The following is a 17,034-nucleotide window of genomic DNA, read 5'->3' as shown; positions in this document are numbered from 1 at the left end:
TTTTTTACGCAATAGCGATGCCGATGGCGTTTTTTTAATTTCGAATTTTCTTAATTTCGACATTTATTCTGCATCTTTAGTGTTCACAAATGCAGATGGAGGCATTTTTAGTTTAATTTGATTAGACGGTTTAGAATAAATTGTCATTATCATCGTAAAAAAAAAACATTTTTTTTACTTCAATAACCCAGTTTTCTGGCAATTTTACTCTATTTGTTGCGGGAAAAATTACGTGATATTTACCGAGACCCCCCCTCTCCCCCACGTGAGATTTAGTGAGGTTTTCGTTGACCCCCTCCCCCCCCTAAAAGTCTCACGTAATTTATGGACGCCCCCTTAGTCGTTTAGTGTAGCTGATGGTTGCCAACGAAGTAGCCAACTGATTTGGGTGATTTTCCAGTCGCGTTTTATATTTTTTCCCTGTCAGCTTTAGCTCCTCCCTAACAGTTCTTGTGTTCAGAGCTTCATGGATTTCAGTGTTAGTAATGAACCATGGTGCATTTGAAATGGTTTCGATTAGAGATGAAACGGATAGTTGTTTGGCCGGATACCGGATACCGGATATCCGGCGAGCTGCTAGGCCGGATAGCCGGATATCCGGCGGCCGGATAGTTGTCCCATTGTCATGTTGCATGTCGTAACGAGTTTAGCGCCGCACAGGTGCTTCGAACGCCCTTCTGACCCACCGCACTACCAAACCACACTACCAGTAGTGTCGTGGGGAATATTTTTTCCCTTCTACACTACCAAGCCAGTAGTGTCGTGGGTAATTTTTAAGGGCCATACATCTTCATTCCCATCGACACTACTACCATAACTAAATGTAAAATTTGTAAAATTTTGGATTGTTTTGTAATAAATTATGTTTATATGCAACACTAACCTCTGTGCAATTTTGCAGTTTGACGGAATTTACTGAAAATAAAATATTACCTAAAAGGGCTTATGTACATGTTACGGTAAATGTACAAGTAAAGCGCTTTCAAATGATACTAAACACGGCATATTTATCTTAACTTTATTTTTTTACTCTGTATGGTTTGTCCGCTAGAGGGCGCCACATTAGATTTTGTGAAACCCCATATAGCCTATAACCAGCGGACAATTAAGACGCTTCTAATGATATGTCATGTGTCGAATTCTGATAAGTAGTTTAGAAGTTACGAGGGAATAGATGAACATATATACATACATACATAGCCTGTCAAAATCATAACCCTCCTTTTGCTTTGCCGCAGTCGGGTAAAAATAATTAATTTAATTTTTGTTTTTCTTTCACGCAAAGTTATATAGGTATAATGTATTACAAAACAATCCAAAATTTTACAAATTTTACATTTAATTATGGTAGTAGTGTCGATGGGAATAAAGATGTATGTTACCCACGACACTACTGGCTTGGTAGTGCAGAAGGGAAAAAATATTCCCCACGACACTACTGGTAGTGTGGTTTGGTAGTGCGGTGGGTCAGAAGGGCTTCGAACGCGATCAGTGAGTCTAGTAGACTAGACAAGTCACACTTTTCGAAAATCGAATTCGTTCGAATAGAATGTCAGATTTTGCCACTCGCCTAAGGGGCAGATCAATTCGGGCGATTTCGGTTGCCATCGTGAGTATGTGATTGAATAGCGAAAATTCAATTAGTTTACTTGCTGCGTAATCTGACTGAACTGCATTATACAGAGTGACTTTGAAATCGTTGGCATTCTTTTTAAAATAAGACTCTACTCATGATTCCCCAAATATGAGTCATATCAAATGAATTAAAATTTCAATATTTGAAATCTTGTACAGACGACAGCACATCAATCTTCATACTGTGGCATCTTATTTCAATGTATTAAGTGTTATTTTGCAACAAAATGTATAGGATGATGTGCTGTTGACTGTACAATAGTTTTAAACTCTTTTTAAGAGCACACTAATATAATACAAATACATAGTTAAAATAATGACAAAAAATCTCATTGGATTTGTCTCATATTTGGGGAATGCACTATGTATTATGAGTAGTCATATTAAAAGGATGCCAAAGATTTCAAAGTCATCCTGTATGTCATCAGACCATCAGTGAAAAAAAAGATCGCCTATTTTATTTGGCAATATTTCGACATTAAAATATATTTACTATGTATTTATGTATTCGTCATTAGAGTGAATAGCCCAGAAAGGAAATTAGTTTTTTGAAAAGCCCTAATATGGCTTTTTTGTAACTTTTTGGACTTTAGATAAAAACCGTCATTATTATAAGCCATTTTATTGATATTTAACTCAAATATTAGAAAGAAAGAAAGAAAGATACATTTATTACAATGGACATCATACAAATACAGGCAATTACATAGACATGACAGTGGCACATAATAATGGAAGAAGAAAAAATAAAAAACAAGAGTAAACTGAGCAGTGCCACCCATCCACCAACAAGATGCCCACTGCAACGGGACCCCACTCAGCATATGCCGTGGCCCACGGTGACGAAGGCCACGGCGCTGGTTTTCAGTGTGCCCCATGCCGAGTGAGGGTCACGGACCATTGGTAAAATAATAAAATACTAAGCTGCATAAAATTGTCTAGATAAACATACATAAATAGTAATATTAGTGCACAGATAAATACAAAAGGCGGTAAATCGGTAAGGATGATAAGACTACGTTTATTAAGAATACTAATGAAAAGAATACTAATAAAAAGATAAAACTGTTTGTATAGGTGTGTGTGTAGTAATGGTAAAGTAATATTGTGTGCGCGATTAGACAATTTAGTTCATCCCATACTATTACACGTTCAGAGCATTACACGCGTGGGTACAAACAAAAAATAAAATAAAAAATAAATAAATTCGAGCAGTATTGGTCGTCTAAACATATAATTCAATTTCAATTAGTGTCAAATATACAGGGTGTTAGGTAAATGGGTATATGAGCCGACACTAGCCCATGTTAACATGGTCATGTAAATGGTATGGTGAAGTCAGAAAATTGATATCTTCATTTTAATTATTTTAATTTTCATGCAAATCGGATTTTATAAAAAATATTTTGTATGAAAATAAAAAATAAAAAATGATGATGTTAAATTTCTGACTTCACCATACCATTTATATGACCATGTTAACATGGGCTAGTGTCGGCTCATATACCCATTTACCTAACACCCTGTATAGTTATGATGTCATTAGAATTAAAATAATAATCATGAAACAAGTATTTAATATGGTGTTATAATGCAAATGGTGTTACAAATAGTATGTCCGGAGAAAAAAAATGTCAATTTTCAAGTAGTGATGTCAGGCTACAGCAGTCTCGATCATCTTGCCCACTTCCGTGCTTGATCATGAACGCGCCCAAAGATCGATCCTCAAAGTTATGCATAGGAAACCCTTCCGTTATCCAACCGAGACATTGTACCAGGACTGTGGAGTCCTCACTATCAGGCAACTATTCATACTCCACGCCACTCTTTACAAACATTCAACTCTTACTTACGATCGATCTCTCACCCTGCTCAAACGTAGATCAGACAAAGTTTGCAAATTACTACCTTGTCATACAACGTTCTCCCAAAGACACTTGGAATTCCTAGCATCACACTTGTATAAAAAACTAAATAAGCACTTAAATATATACAGCAAATCAAGATACGAATGTAGAAATGTCATTCGAAACTGGTTACTTAAAACTAATTACAATGACACTGAAGCTCTATTAGTAATACCGCAATAAACAATTGAGAATGTTACTAGGTATGCAAAATCACTTGAAACCTATGTTACAGTTAAGCTTTTACATTTACAAATACATTAGTTTTTATTTCATTCAAAAATACCCAGTAGTTATGATTTTATAGGCATTCAAAGTTCGCTTAAATATTGAGTCCCGCCGACGGTCACGTGACCCCGTGTGACGTACATTCACAGCGTCCGCTCACTAGAAAACGGATATAAACATACTTAAATAAATTTTTTTTGTTATATTTTTATATTAACACCCAGACCCATCACAGAAATTAAAATTGAACCAAACCCAAACTTGATGCGATTGTGTCGTTTTATTGCGAATTACCTTCCAGCTCCATCATTAGACCCCGATTACTATATAGAATTAAAATACTCATCAATACAAAACGAACGAGCCCAAACTCGATGCATTTAAGTCGTTTAATTATAGAGTTCCTATGGCCACCTTCCAGCTCCATCATCAGATCAGCTCCATGTCATCATAATATTGCATGGTCATCCAAATCACATGTATTTGCGAAATTTCAGCTTAATCGGTTGCCTGGAAGTGGGTCTTAATTCAGTTTGCAAGATTCCACCCATACAAATATGAGCCAGTCGTTGTAATATGACGTCACGCGCATAAAATGGCGGGCCGGCCGCCGCCCGCACTTTTAAAATTCAATATCTTGGAAACTAATTAACGTATCGAAATAATTCTTTCACGTGTATTTTTTATTTTTAACAGAGAATACAGAAAGCTAAAAAACAAAATTAGTGAACATTCTTCATTAATGATAGTAGTATCCAACACAACTAATGTTACACACACACACACGAGCTCACGCACACACACACGCACACACACACAGACACACACACACACACACACACACACACACACACACACACTTATACACGCGCGCCATAAAAACTTACGCATAGGCACTTAGCACTTAACTTTAATCTTTTTGTATTTAATTTGTAATATCTTATTGTGATCCGCGGGTGGGGGACCTGGAGGCCTGAAATACAGGGTGACCCTAGTTTAGGCTCCAGATCGCACACTCAGAACAACAATTGTTATCTTCCAAAAAATTTTTAATGTACTATAATGAGTGTCTGATAAAATAAACAATTTTTATTATTATTATTATTATTTATCATTGTGCTTGGATTATTGTGTATCATTTTATTATAGGAAATTTTCGTAGATTTTTAATATCCGGTATCCGGCCGGATAGTGAGCTACTATCCGGTATCCGGCCGGATAGTAAATTTAGGCCGGATATCCGGCCTACCGGATAGTTGCCGGATATCCGTTTCATCTCTAGTTTCGATCTAAAAGTAAGGTCATTTTGTGCCGATCAGCTACTCGCTTCTAGAAAAAAACGAGGCTTACAGTGTAGATATTAAAGAGCAAGGCGTGTTGCCGACAGCAGCGGCTCACGCGCACGCGCACGCGGCGGCGGCGGCGGCGTCCGCCTACGACGCGTCCAAGTCGGCGTACTACCAGCAGGCCGCCGCCGCCTACCCCGCCGCGCCGCCGCAGCAGCCCGCCTACGACACCGGCGCCAAGCCCGCCTACTCCACGCCCGCTACCTACGCTCAGGTGCATACGCAGGTAAGAATAAGAATAAGAAAAACGTACTTTCAGGTACGTGCCGTCACTCAACTTACAAAGTTACAACCTGTAATGAAACTAAAGTCCGGATGCCGACCACGTAGAATTTCGTCCAATGACCCCAAGCTATCCTTATCGCTCGCGCGTTATTATATTGCTGTCGCGACTGCTACGGGCGCCGCCGCAGCAGCCCGCCTACGACACCGGCGCCAAGCCCGCCTACTCCACGCCCGCCACCTACGCGCAGGTGCATACGCAGGTACAAACTTACAAGTTACAACCTGTAATGAAACTAAAGTCCGGTCGCCGAGTACATAGAATTTCGTCCAATGACCCCAAGCTATCCTTATCGCTCGCGCCTAATTATATTGCTGTCGCGACTGCGACGGGCGGCCGCAGCAGCCCGCCTACGACACCGGCGCCAAGCCCGCCTACTCCACGCCCGCCACCTACGCGCAGGTGCATACGCAGGTACGTGCCGTCACTAAACTTACAAGTAGAGATGAAACGGATAGTTGTTTGGCCGGATACCGGATATCCGGCCAGCTGCTAGGCCGGATAGCCGGATATCCGGCGGCCGGATAGTTGGCCCATTGTCTCGTTTCATGTCGTGACAAGTTTAGCGCCGCACAGGTGCTTCGAACGCGATCAGTGGGTCTATTAGTAGACTAGAATAGTCACACTTTTCGAAATAGGCCAGTAGAATTAAACACAAAAATTGATTAAATCGGAAATAATTCCTACAAAAGATTTTTTTGCTTTAATGGCTTCATTGGTTGCCCATTAAGACTCTCCTAAGTTTTCGACTTCGACGGAGTTGTGCTTAAGTGGTGGGGGCCCCCAAAAGGGGCGTTTTTTCGGTTTTCCGGTTATACCGCGTAAAGGACTTACCCTATCGAAAAGTGGTCTTCATGACGGTTAAAGGGCACTTAATCCTGCATTGAATAAGACCAAATTCATATGTTTTGGACAATCCGTTCTCGCGCTAAAGTTCGGCAAAGTAGAAAATATACGTATAATTAATGACCCTCTCCACGTCCAATGGCTTGTTACCCACATGCTTCCAAGCCTTGTAAAGGGTCGCCTTAACCAGTCAAAGTCAAAGTCAAAATTTCTTTATTTGTTTAGACTAATAAATAGTTCTTACAAATCGTCATTTTGCTCTTAAGGAGCCTCTACATGTCTCATAATCTTTTTACCCTACCAGCGCTTCGAGACCAACATTTGGCAAGTGCTGAGAAGAAGCGCCGCAACAAACTCAGTCACCACTGTCTGCCGGTTAATATAAATAAATAGAAATAGCAGTAGTAGGTACATTCGATTCAGGAGCAGTTCACTGAATTTACCATGCATTCTTGTATAGTGTATCTTATAAGAATGGGTATACAAAATTGCGTGGCATATTAAACAAGGTAGTGACGTGCTAATATCTAGACTTACAGATTACACACTCAAATACTAGTAGAAATGACTCGCATACATAAGTTGGAATAACTTGGATTGACCAGTCCCCGAAAGCAGCGCCTGTTCACAGACATGACGAGTGAACCAGCCATCGCTTCACTCGACCATATTAGAGGGAATGTAACGACCCGCCTCACTACGCCACCACCCCAGAGACATTTTAGTGAGAATGACAATACCAAGTTATCTCTTAGAGAAAAAAAAAAACTAATAATAAAGCTAAGTAACAGTCCAGATTGAGAAGCATGACACTATAACATTTTAGAAAATTAGATTAGTTTATACATTACTTTTCATAGCACGATTTTAATTCTTTTTAGTGCGAGCATGAGAGGACCATAATCCTACTCCCAGGATGACTTATCATTAAGAAAATCTCGAGTTGTATAATAGGCTTTTTTAAGCATGTGATCTTTAACTATACCTTTAAATTTATTGTACGGTAGCTCTTTATATTTATCAGGGACTTTGTTATAAAAATGGATACCCAGTGTAACCCTAACAAGGCTCACGAGTTTGATTCGCTTATCCTTGTTCGTCCCAGCCGTTCCTTAACTGCGGTTGCTGCACCTCTTCCTGGCACTCTCCTGAACGACTCTGTGTTACCTAATGTGGCTGCCCCTCTTCCTTGTACCCTCCTGTACGATTTCATTGCTTAGCCATATGCCTGGTCCAAGGTTCGACGCCACAAAATCAACTTCGTACGCGTGAAAATAGTTTAAATACTATTTCCCGTGCTTGCAACATTTTTCTTTACTGCTTCGCCTCTATTAGTTGTAGAGTGATTGTATATATCCTATAGCCTTCCTCAATGTATGAGCTATTCAACACAAATTAATGATTTTAATCAAACTAGTAATTCTTAAGATTAGTGCGTTCAAACAAACAAACAAAAAACTCTTCAGCGTTTTAATATGAACTTGTTGTTGTTGATTTTTGGCGTCGAACCTTAGACCAGGCATACGGCTAGGCAACGTAGTCATGCAGGAGGATACAAGGAAGAGGGGCAGCCACAGTAGGTAACACAGAGTCGTTCAGGTGAGTGCCAGGAAGAGGTGCAGCAACCGCAGTTAAGGAACGGCTGGGACGAACAAGGATAGGCGCATCAAGCTCGTAAGCCTTGATAGGGTTACACTGGTTGAGGTGGCCCTTTTCAAGACTTGGAAGCCTGTGGGTAACAAACCATTGGACGTGGAGAGGGTCATTAATTATACGTATATTTTCTACTTTGCCGAACTTTAGCGCGAGAACGGTTTGTCCGAAACATATGAATTTGGTCTTATTCAATGCAGGATTAAGTGCCCTTCAACCGTCATGAAGACCACTTTTTGATAGGGTAAGTCCTTTACGCGGTATAACCGGAAAACCGAAAAAATGCCTCTTTCGGGGGCCCCCACCACTTAAGCACAACTCCGTCGAAGTCGAAAACTTAGGAGAGTCTTAATGGGCAACCAATGAAGCCATTAAAACAATAAAATCTTTTGTAGGAATTATTTCCGATTTAAAAGCTAATTCTACTGGACTAAAAATCGAATCTGTCCGAATAGAATGTCTGATTTTGCCACTTGTCTAGGGGGGCAGATCAATTCGAGCGATTTCGGTTGCTATTGTGAGTGTGTGATTGAATAGCGAAAATTAAATTAGTTTACTTGCTGCGTAATCTGAACTGCATGCATCATGTCATCAAACCATCAGTGAAAAAAAGATCGCCTTTTTTATTTAGCAATATTTCGATATTAACAGATATTATTTACTACAGGGTGGCCCAGAAGAAAATTAACTTTTGAAAATTCAATGAAACGAAAACTGTACATTTTTGTAGAACCTTAACTATTGAAAGAAAGAAAGAAAGAAAATAATTTTATTTTGACAACCACAGATTCAGGCAATAAAGACATTACATAAAAAAAAATTACTAAGTTGCCAAAAAAGGTCACCCACTCAGTAATAATAATTTCAGGCAGGGGTGACATCTGCTGTCCACCAGGAAGCCCTGATCTCACTCCAGAAAATTCTTTTTTGTGGTGTTACATTAAGAATGTCTTTTATAATCCAACAAACATGCAGCAACTGAAGCTGAGCATTCGGCAAAAAATTGAAAATAGGTTTCGAGGAATTCTAACGAACGCATTTCAAGATTTTGATGTATGTTGATCGAATGTTGTAAGCATCAAGGAAATCTCCTGGGCGATGTAATTTAATAAAGGTAAATTTAAAAATAAATTGCATTAAATTTCCTTCATATTGCAATAGTTATTAAAGTTCTATAAAAATGTACAGTTTTCGTTTCCTTCAATTTTCAAAAGTGAATTTTCTTCTGGGCCACTCTGTATTTATGTATTCGTCATTAGAGTGAATAGCCCAGAAAAAGAAATTAGTTTTTTGAAAGGCTTTTTGAAGAATGGCTTTTTTGGACTTTAAATAAAAGCCGTCATTATTATAAGCCATTTTATTGGTATTTACCTCAAAGATTACCTAATGTATTTCATTTTATTAATAGGAAATTGACGTAGTTTTTTAATATCCGGTATCCGGCCGGATAGTGAGTTACTATCCGGTATCCGGCCGGATAGTAAATTTAGGCCGGATATCCGGCCTACCGGATAGTTGCCGGATATCCGTTTCATCTCTACTTACAAGTTACAAACTGTAATGAAATTTAAAGTCCGCTCGCCGACCACGTAGAATTTCGTCCAATGACCCCAAGCTATCCTTATCGCTCGCGCGTTATTATATTGCTGTCGCGACTGCGACGGGCGGCCGCAGCAGCCCGCCTACGACACCGGCGCCAAGCCCGCCTACTCCACGCCCGCCACCTACGCGCAGGTGCATACGCAGGTACGTGACGTCACTAAACTTACAAGTTACAAACTGTAATGAAATTTAAAGTCCGCTCGCCGACCACGTAGAATCTCGTCCAATGACCCTAAGCCACCCATCCTTATCACTCGCGCCTAATGAGGGCTATCGTTTTTATACTTAACAGTTACGTAACCGAAACAAACTGCAAAAAAAAAAACAAAAGACGAACCACACAACGACATACATAAAATAACATACATTAGATACAGAAATTATTGTAACAACCTTATCAAAAAACTTAAAAGACAATATGAACGAGAATTACTTAGTAAATCTATAAACAATAACAAGTTACTTTGGAAGAACATAAAAAATATCACTCACACTAGCAAATGTAACAGTAATAATTCGGAACTAATTAATGTCAAATCATCTCCAACTGCATCTGCAGATTTTGTTAACGACTTTTTTGCGCATATTGGTGAGCAGTTGGCTAAACGCGTGCAGACGTCTGATGATGAACGGAACACTTACTTACGCGACTTACCAAGTCAGCCTAACTCTTTTGTCCTATTGGACACAGATCAGGACGAGGTTGGTAGTATTCTGATGTCGCTTAAGTCAAGCAGTGCACCTGGCTGGGACAATATTCCTACTAACTTTCTCAAACACATAAGGTCTCATGTTGTACCGATTATAACCCACTTTGCAAACCTCTGTTTTAACAAGGGAATTTTCCCGTCTTCACTTAAAAAGTCAATTATAACTCCAGTTTACAAGGCTGGGAATAGAGACAGTGTAACTAACTATAGACCTATATCCGTCTTGCCAGCTATTTCAAAGATTATAGAAAAATTACTTAACTCTAGACTGCTTAACTACCTTAACAAATACAACATCCTATCCTCTTGTCAGTACGGCTTTAGACCGGGAAAATCCACTGAAGATGCAGTTTCTGCAATGAGTTCGTTAGTGGTAGAGCAACTAGATAATAACAAGAAATGCATAACTGTATTCCTTGATTTACAAAAAGCGTTTGACACTGTCTCTGTTCCCATACTTGTACGTAAGTTGGAAGCTGTTGGCCTAAAGGGAACATCACTTGATCTGTTTAAGGACTATCTGTCTGATAGGCGTCAGAGAGTGAAACTGGACACTTATACTAGCGGAGATGTTGTTGTGTCGTACGGCGTACCACAAGGGAGTGTACTTGGGCCAACACTCTTTCTCGGTTATATTAACGATCTCTGCACTATGAACATAAAACATGCCAATATCTTCTCATACGCCGATGACACTGCCGTGGTTTTTAGTGCTGATTCCTGGGACGCTGTTAAGTCTAATGCTGAGAGTGGACTTGAACTAATAAGTAGGTGGTTACGTAATAATTTATTGACATTAAACACCGCAAAAACCAACTATATCTGTTATAGCATCTACAGCAATAAACAGCCTTCTGACGATCTAAGCATAAAAATTCACAACTGCAATGCTGTTGATGCTGATAGGCTGAACTGCAGCTGCCCGAAAATTCAAAGGGTCGAGCAGACGAAATACTTAGGTGTTTATGTGGATCAGCGACTGTCTTGGTATCCGCATCTAGAACATGTCATCTCAAGAGTCAGGAAGCTGACATGGATATTTAAGACCTTGAGATATGTGGTGCCTGGAACGGCTGTTGATCTACTGAGCTCAAACAGAGATCTTTTCACAGAGATCTATATTTCGTTGGTTCAGTCTGTCTTAACATATTGTGTACCAATATGGGGAGGTGCAGCTAAAACCCGCTTCATTGATGTAGAACGGGCCCAACGTAGCCTAATTAAGGTTATGTATTTTAAAAAGATTAGATTTCCAACACAAATTCTTTATCAAATTAGTGGCCTTCTTTCAGTTAGGAAGTTGTATGTGCTTCACACAGTTTTGAGAAAGCACAAATCCATGCCTTATAACCCTGACTTCACCAATAGGAGGAGGAAAGATATTGTTGCACATGCTCCTAGATTTAAAACCTTCTTTGCAAAAAAGCAATATGATAGGCGTTCTGTGTATCTCTATAATTTACTAAATAAGGAGATTAATATTTATGACAAAAATTACTTCGAGTGCAAGAAACTTTTAATGAAATGGCTGAAGCCAAAATCTTATGACGACATTGAGACAATCTTAAACTAAACTAATAAAAAATAAATAAAAATAAAACACACATGTACACATTCACACATACACTCACTCACTCACATACACACTCACACACACACGCACACTCACACAACACACACACACACACACACACACACACACACACACACACACACACACACACACACACATACATACACTCACTCACACATACACTCACTCACTCCGCGCGCGCCATCCCCCTTACTTTGTTACTACAGATATGATACTTAGTATACCTAGTTGATATTATGTAGTATTAGTGCTTACTTTTATTTTTGTATAAGTACCTATTGAATTGTATTTACGCACACATAACATTCCAAGGAAGAGCGATGTCTCCTGGCACAGGCTTCTTTAAGCTTAAAAGGAGGCATCGATCACTATTAATTATAAGCAATTCCGCTGGTAATGAAATAAAGATTTTATTATTATTATTATTATTATTATATTATAACAGTTGGCACCCCTGGCGATTGACAGGACCTTACTCTACAGTGGCGCCATCTTGATGAGTGCAAATGCGATAGTCCTCCTACCACTTTCGCGCTCACCAGTTGGTGCCACTGTCTTCGCTACTAGCTAGTGACAGGACCTTACTCTACAATGGCGCTAACTGGTGAGCGCTAAAACGTTAGCCCTCATTATATTGCTGTCGCGACTGCGACGGGCGGCCGCAGTGAGTGCGAGCGGGTAGCTTGGGGTCATAAGACGAAATTCTACGTGCTCGGAGACCGGGCTTTAGAGAGTTACTTCGAAAACGTTATCTGAAGTTTTGAATGTGTGCCAACCCTCTCACACAACGCGAGATGCCTGCATGAAGGAACGACGGTGACATAAACCAGAAATTACGTAAACAGCTTTTCGAAGTAGCCTCAAGTAATAAATTATGTTGGTTGATTTTTGCTCTACAGGCAAACGAAAAAATAGTGAAACTGCTAATGACCACATTTTATATTTTTACTAATTTTGTATTTCAGTTACTCATTGGAATAAAATGCAAAGTATTTATCTTAAAACAGGTTATTAATTACAAAATAATAGCAGTGCACTTAAAGCATGAGACAGAATAGTCTATGACTCATTACAAGTGATTACAGGAAACTGCCAATAAGCTAATCCTTCAGGATAATTAATTATATCCAATTAAATAATTGATTTAACAGGTTTGCTGCACACACTCGAAGCCACACACCGGTGCGGTCTCGCGTCTTAGTAGATTCATAAAAAAAAAACAATATTTGGCCTCCCAGTAGATCATATTTTTTGAAGTGGCAGCAAACCTGTTAAGAGTAATACCAGAGTAAATACAAATGAGTAGGTCATCTTCATAGAAACGCACCGAGCGCGGTTTGTATTGTGAGCGCGCCAATATACGCATGCGGCGCGCACGGACACACTGACAAAATTCGGCGCAACCACGACTGGCTTTACTCTGGTAAAGCCTGGTTCGTGAGCACGTAGAATCCCGTCCAATGACCCCAAGCTACCCACCCTTATCGCTCGCGCGTAATTATATTGCTGTCGCGACTGTGCGACGCGCGCCCGCAGTGAGTGTGCGAGCGCGACAGCAACATAATTACGTGCGAGCGACAAGGATGGGCAGCTTGTGGTCATTGGACGGAATTCTACGTGCTCACGGACCAGGCTTTAGTACATATTTTGTTGACGAATTTGTTTTGTTTCCACGCAGGGCGGAGCGCGGGCCGGGGGCGGCGCGAAGGCCTACGGCGGCGTGTATACGCACACGCATTCTCACGCGCACACCGCTACCACTCCCGCTACTACCTACCCCGCGCAGCCATACTCGGCGCCCGCTACGCAGACCGCTAAACGTGAGTACATGTAACGTCACAACCTCATGGCCAGGCGCGGATCCAGCCCTCAAAAAAGGTTGTGGGCACAGCCACTAAAATTAGCAAAGTGAGAGTTGGATTGGAGTACGAACTCACTCACGCTCAATCACGCTCGATTTTTTAAAGGCTCATCAGTCAGCCGTTTTTATCATCAGCCTATCGATCTTATCAATAGATCATAAATAAAACAAGCAAATTAGGGTTGTGGGCATGCCCACAGTGCCCACAACGGTGGATCCGCGCCTGCTCATGGCTGCAGACATAAAAAATACTATCATCATCATCATCTCAGCCATAGGACGTCCACTGCTGAACATAGGCCTCCCCAAATGCTTTCCATGTTACCCGGTTGGTGGCGGCTCGCGTCCAGCGCTTTCCTGCTACCTTTATGATGTCGTCGGTCCATTTTGTGGGTGGACGTCCCACTACACAAAAAAAACTAAAACTCATAAAACTTATTGATTTTTGCAAGTAGGCACTTTTACACGTGACCTCAGTTTTAACAATACCACTGCTTCAGGATAATAAATGGAAATATTCAGTGCTGAGAAGAAGGCAAGAAGCAGCACAAAACAGTCAGTCACATTAACTACAAACTTTTAAAGTTTTACGAGACTAAGTTAATTTAAATGTGTAATAATATTAAAGAAATAAAAAAAAAGAAAGAAGGCAAAGCTTCATACCGACGTTCGCGCTATGATATAGTGATGCGAAACTATCAGTTGATCGGACTCGATAGACTGTCAATAGTCTATCAATACGTCTAAGTACACGTTCGTCGAGCCTGTGTAAGGCTGGCCACTCGTCGAGTACATTGTTTCTTTGTTCATTGGATGACCAAACAGCACTAATATGGGCTCACTTTTGCAGAGACTACAAACCGCGGGAACACAGCGTACGATACGGCGCTGTATAACGCAGCAACCATGTACGTTGCGCAGCAGAATAAGACCGGTGGCGGAGGGTCAGTATTTACAAAATTATATTGAAAAGTGACTAAATGTGAAGGATATTTATTTCGTTTCTGGAACCTTCTTCCCTGTAGAAGAAATTGAATTTGTTTCTGAAACCTCCACCTCATTTCTGGAATCTTCATCCTCATCTGCTCAGAAATATCTCGGATTAAAGCCTTGGGCAGACCAAACGCAGGGCAGTAGCAGCGCAGTTTGAATGCGGGCCCGCGCAAGTTGTAATACAAGAAACTCTTTGAAGTGTGTCACACCAAATTTGAACGCGGGCCCGCGCTCCAACCGCGCCGCACTGCAACTGCCGAAATACAAACGGGGCGGCGCGGGTGCGGGACTGAAGCGGCGCGAGCGCGGGCCCGCGCTGTTGTATTACTATAGCGGCCATATTAGCATGACGCACCGGACGCAGGGCGGTAGCAGCGCGTTGAAAGCCGTTTTCGAATATTTAAATTTTTCGTTTCAGCTCAGAATGACAACTTCTTTAAATGACAACCGGGGCGCAAAATGTCCACTTCTCGAAATGACAACTTCTTAAAATGTCAACTTCGCTAAAAGACAACTTCTCATATAGTACCAAAATATTGAACTGTCCTATGCATGACATTGACAGTGGGGCGCCACCGTCAATACCGGATCGCTGTTTCCGATTTTTGCCATGTTGGAAACCATATAGTTGAACGATGGTAGCGCCCCCCTGTCATTGAGTTTGGTGGGACAGTTCAGCGTGGGTCATCTATAATGTCTATTTCTCACAATGACAAATTCGCATTTGGTCTACTTTGCATAATGTTGATATTTTATTTTCATTATTTCTAGAGTTCTAGTTCTTCTAGAGTTGTCATTATGTGAAGTTGACATTTTAAGAAGTTGTCATTCCGAGCTGAAACGAAATTTTTGACAGCCGCCCGCGTTGCAACTGCTTTGAAATTGCGCTGCAACTGACCCGCGTTTGGTTTGTGGAAGCCTTAATAATTGTGTTCGCGGCAGGAGCGGCTGGAAGAACTACAACAAGAGCGGCGTGGGCGCCGGCCAGCAGCGCCGGCCCAAGCCGCCGCCCAAGGCGCAGCAGCTGCACTACTGCGACGTGTGCCGCATCTCCTGCGCCGGCCCGCAGGTGAGAACACTGAGCTTTGGAAGTGAAATGGAGTGGTAAAGCGGAACGCGGAAGCGAGAGGAGAAACGAGCGTAGGCGAATCGATCGTTCTCTACCGGCAGCTTAAGGCGATTATCATACTGCGCCGCGCTTCGCCGCGGTCCGCGTGATTTCATATAAAAAATTCTGCGCGTTGTCAGTGTGTTGTGCCGCGCGTGTTTTCTATACAATCTGAGGTACTGGCATACAATGGTTAAAACAGTCGTCTCGCGTACCGCGGCGCAGTGTGATTATCACCTAAATGACAGGTCGCGTGTTCGCGGTCTATCTCTACATGTGGAAAAACACAACGTAACTCTTGTTTCGCTTACTATTTTGCTCCCCTCCACTATTTAGTTCCGCATCTATGGACAGTCCACGCAGTTTTGTGCTGGTCACAAATACTTTATCATAATTGAGTTTTTGTGTTACCAATTGCCATGCAATGCTCACTCGCATTATAGCAAAGTTCATATTCCTAAGAACGAAGTTAGTCGATAAGTGTAGTTAGACACTTAGTCTTCAATTTCGGAGCCCTTTGATTCGGGTGCAAATTTTAATATGGACAACTTTCTAAAATCTGTTGAGGCGAGGTGTAATAACTCGAAGCGAAGTGCGTGTCCACATTCGGCCAACTTAGTATAGCTGTTTTTGCATTGTGTTCGGTCTTCTAACTTGTGTACCTCCACAGACGTACAAGGAGCACTTGGAAGGCCAGAAGCACAAGAAGAAGGAAGCGGCCGTCAAACTAGCCGCAGCGGGCGCGGCAGCGGCGGGCGGGCGCGCAGCGGGCGCGTCAGCCCTGCGCTGCGAGCTGTGTGACGTCACGTGCACGGGCGCCGACGCGTACGCGGCGCACGTGCGCGGCATCAAGCACCAGAAGGTCGTCAAGCTGCACACCATGCTCGGCAAGCCCATACCCTCCACGGAGCCCACCAAGCTCGGCGGTGAGTGACACGCACGCTTAAGCCTTGACAAGGCTTGCCCACTTGAAAATGCTCAGTAGCCTTATTCACGTAACAAAACTTCAACGACAACAAATCGCTGAATGCGATCCTATCGAGTAATCGCTCTATCGAAATGACCCTTGTGAATACAGATTCAGAACTGTTTTTCAATGTGACGACTTCTGAACGTCAGCGAGATCTTGACTCAAAATACGTGAATTAGGCCACAGGCGAATGAACCGTTCATTTGGCCAAGTCGCTCAAGTGGAGACGCCTGTGCACTCAGGCTCAGTGTTTGCTAAGGTGTCTCCACTTGTATGTTCAAGTGAATGCAAGGTTTTA

General features: G+C 41.6%; 1 protein-coding gene across 1 annotated transcript in view; it reads left to right on the top strand.

Annotated features, from left to right (window-relative positions):
- The window catches only part of LOC135079573 (zinc finger RNA-binding protein 2), a 44,766-nt gene that overhangs the window by 4,048 nt on the left and 23,684 nt on the right, over positions 1 to 17,034 (top strand). The window contains exons 3-7 of the mRNA XM_063974226.1: positions 5,137 to 5,342; positions 13,483 to 13,624; positions 14,516 to 14,609; positions 15,601 to 15,727; positions 16,437 to 16,692. Of these exons, the coding sequence (XP_063830296.1) occupies positions 5,137 to 5,342; positions 13,483 to 13,624; positions 14,516 to 14,609; positions 15,601 to 15,727; positions 16,437 to 16,692 (825 nt within the window). The remainder of the gene's footprint in view (positions 1 to 5,136; positions 5,343 to 13,482; positions 13,625 to 14,515; positions 14,610 to 15,600; positions 15,728 to 16,436; positions 16,693 to 17,034) is intronic.

Source organism: Ostrinia nubilalis, chromosome 16, assembly GCF_963855985.1.
Source record: "Ostrinia nubilalis chromosome 16, ilOstNubi1.1, whole genome shotgun sequence".
NCBI lineage: Eukaryota > Metazoa > Arthropoda > Insecta > Lepidoptera > Crambidae > Ostrinia > Ostrinia nubilalis.
Note: the sequence above shows the minus strand (reverse complement) of the source record. Positions and strands in the feature narration are given on the sequence as shown.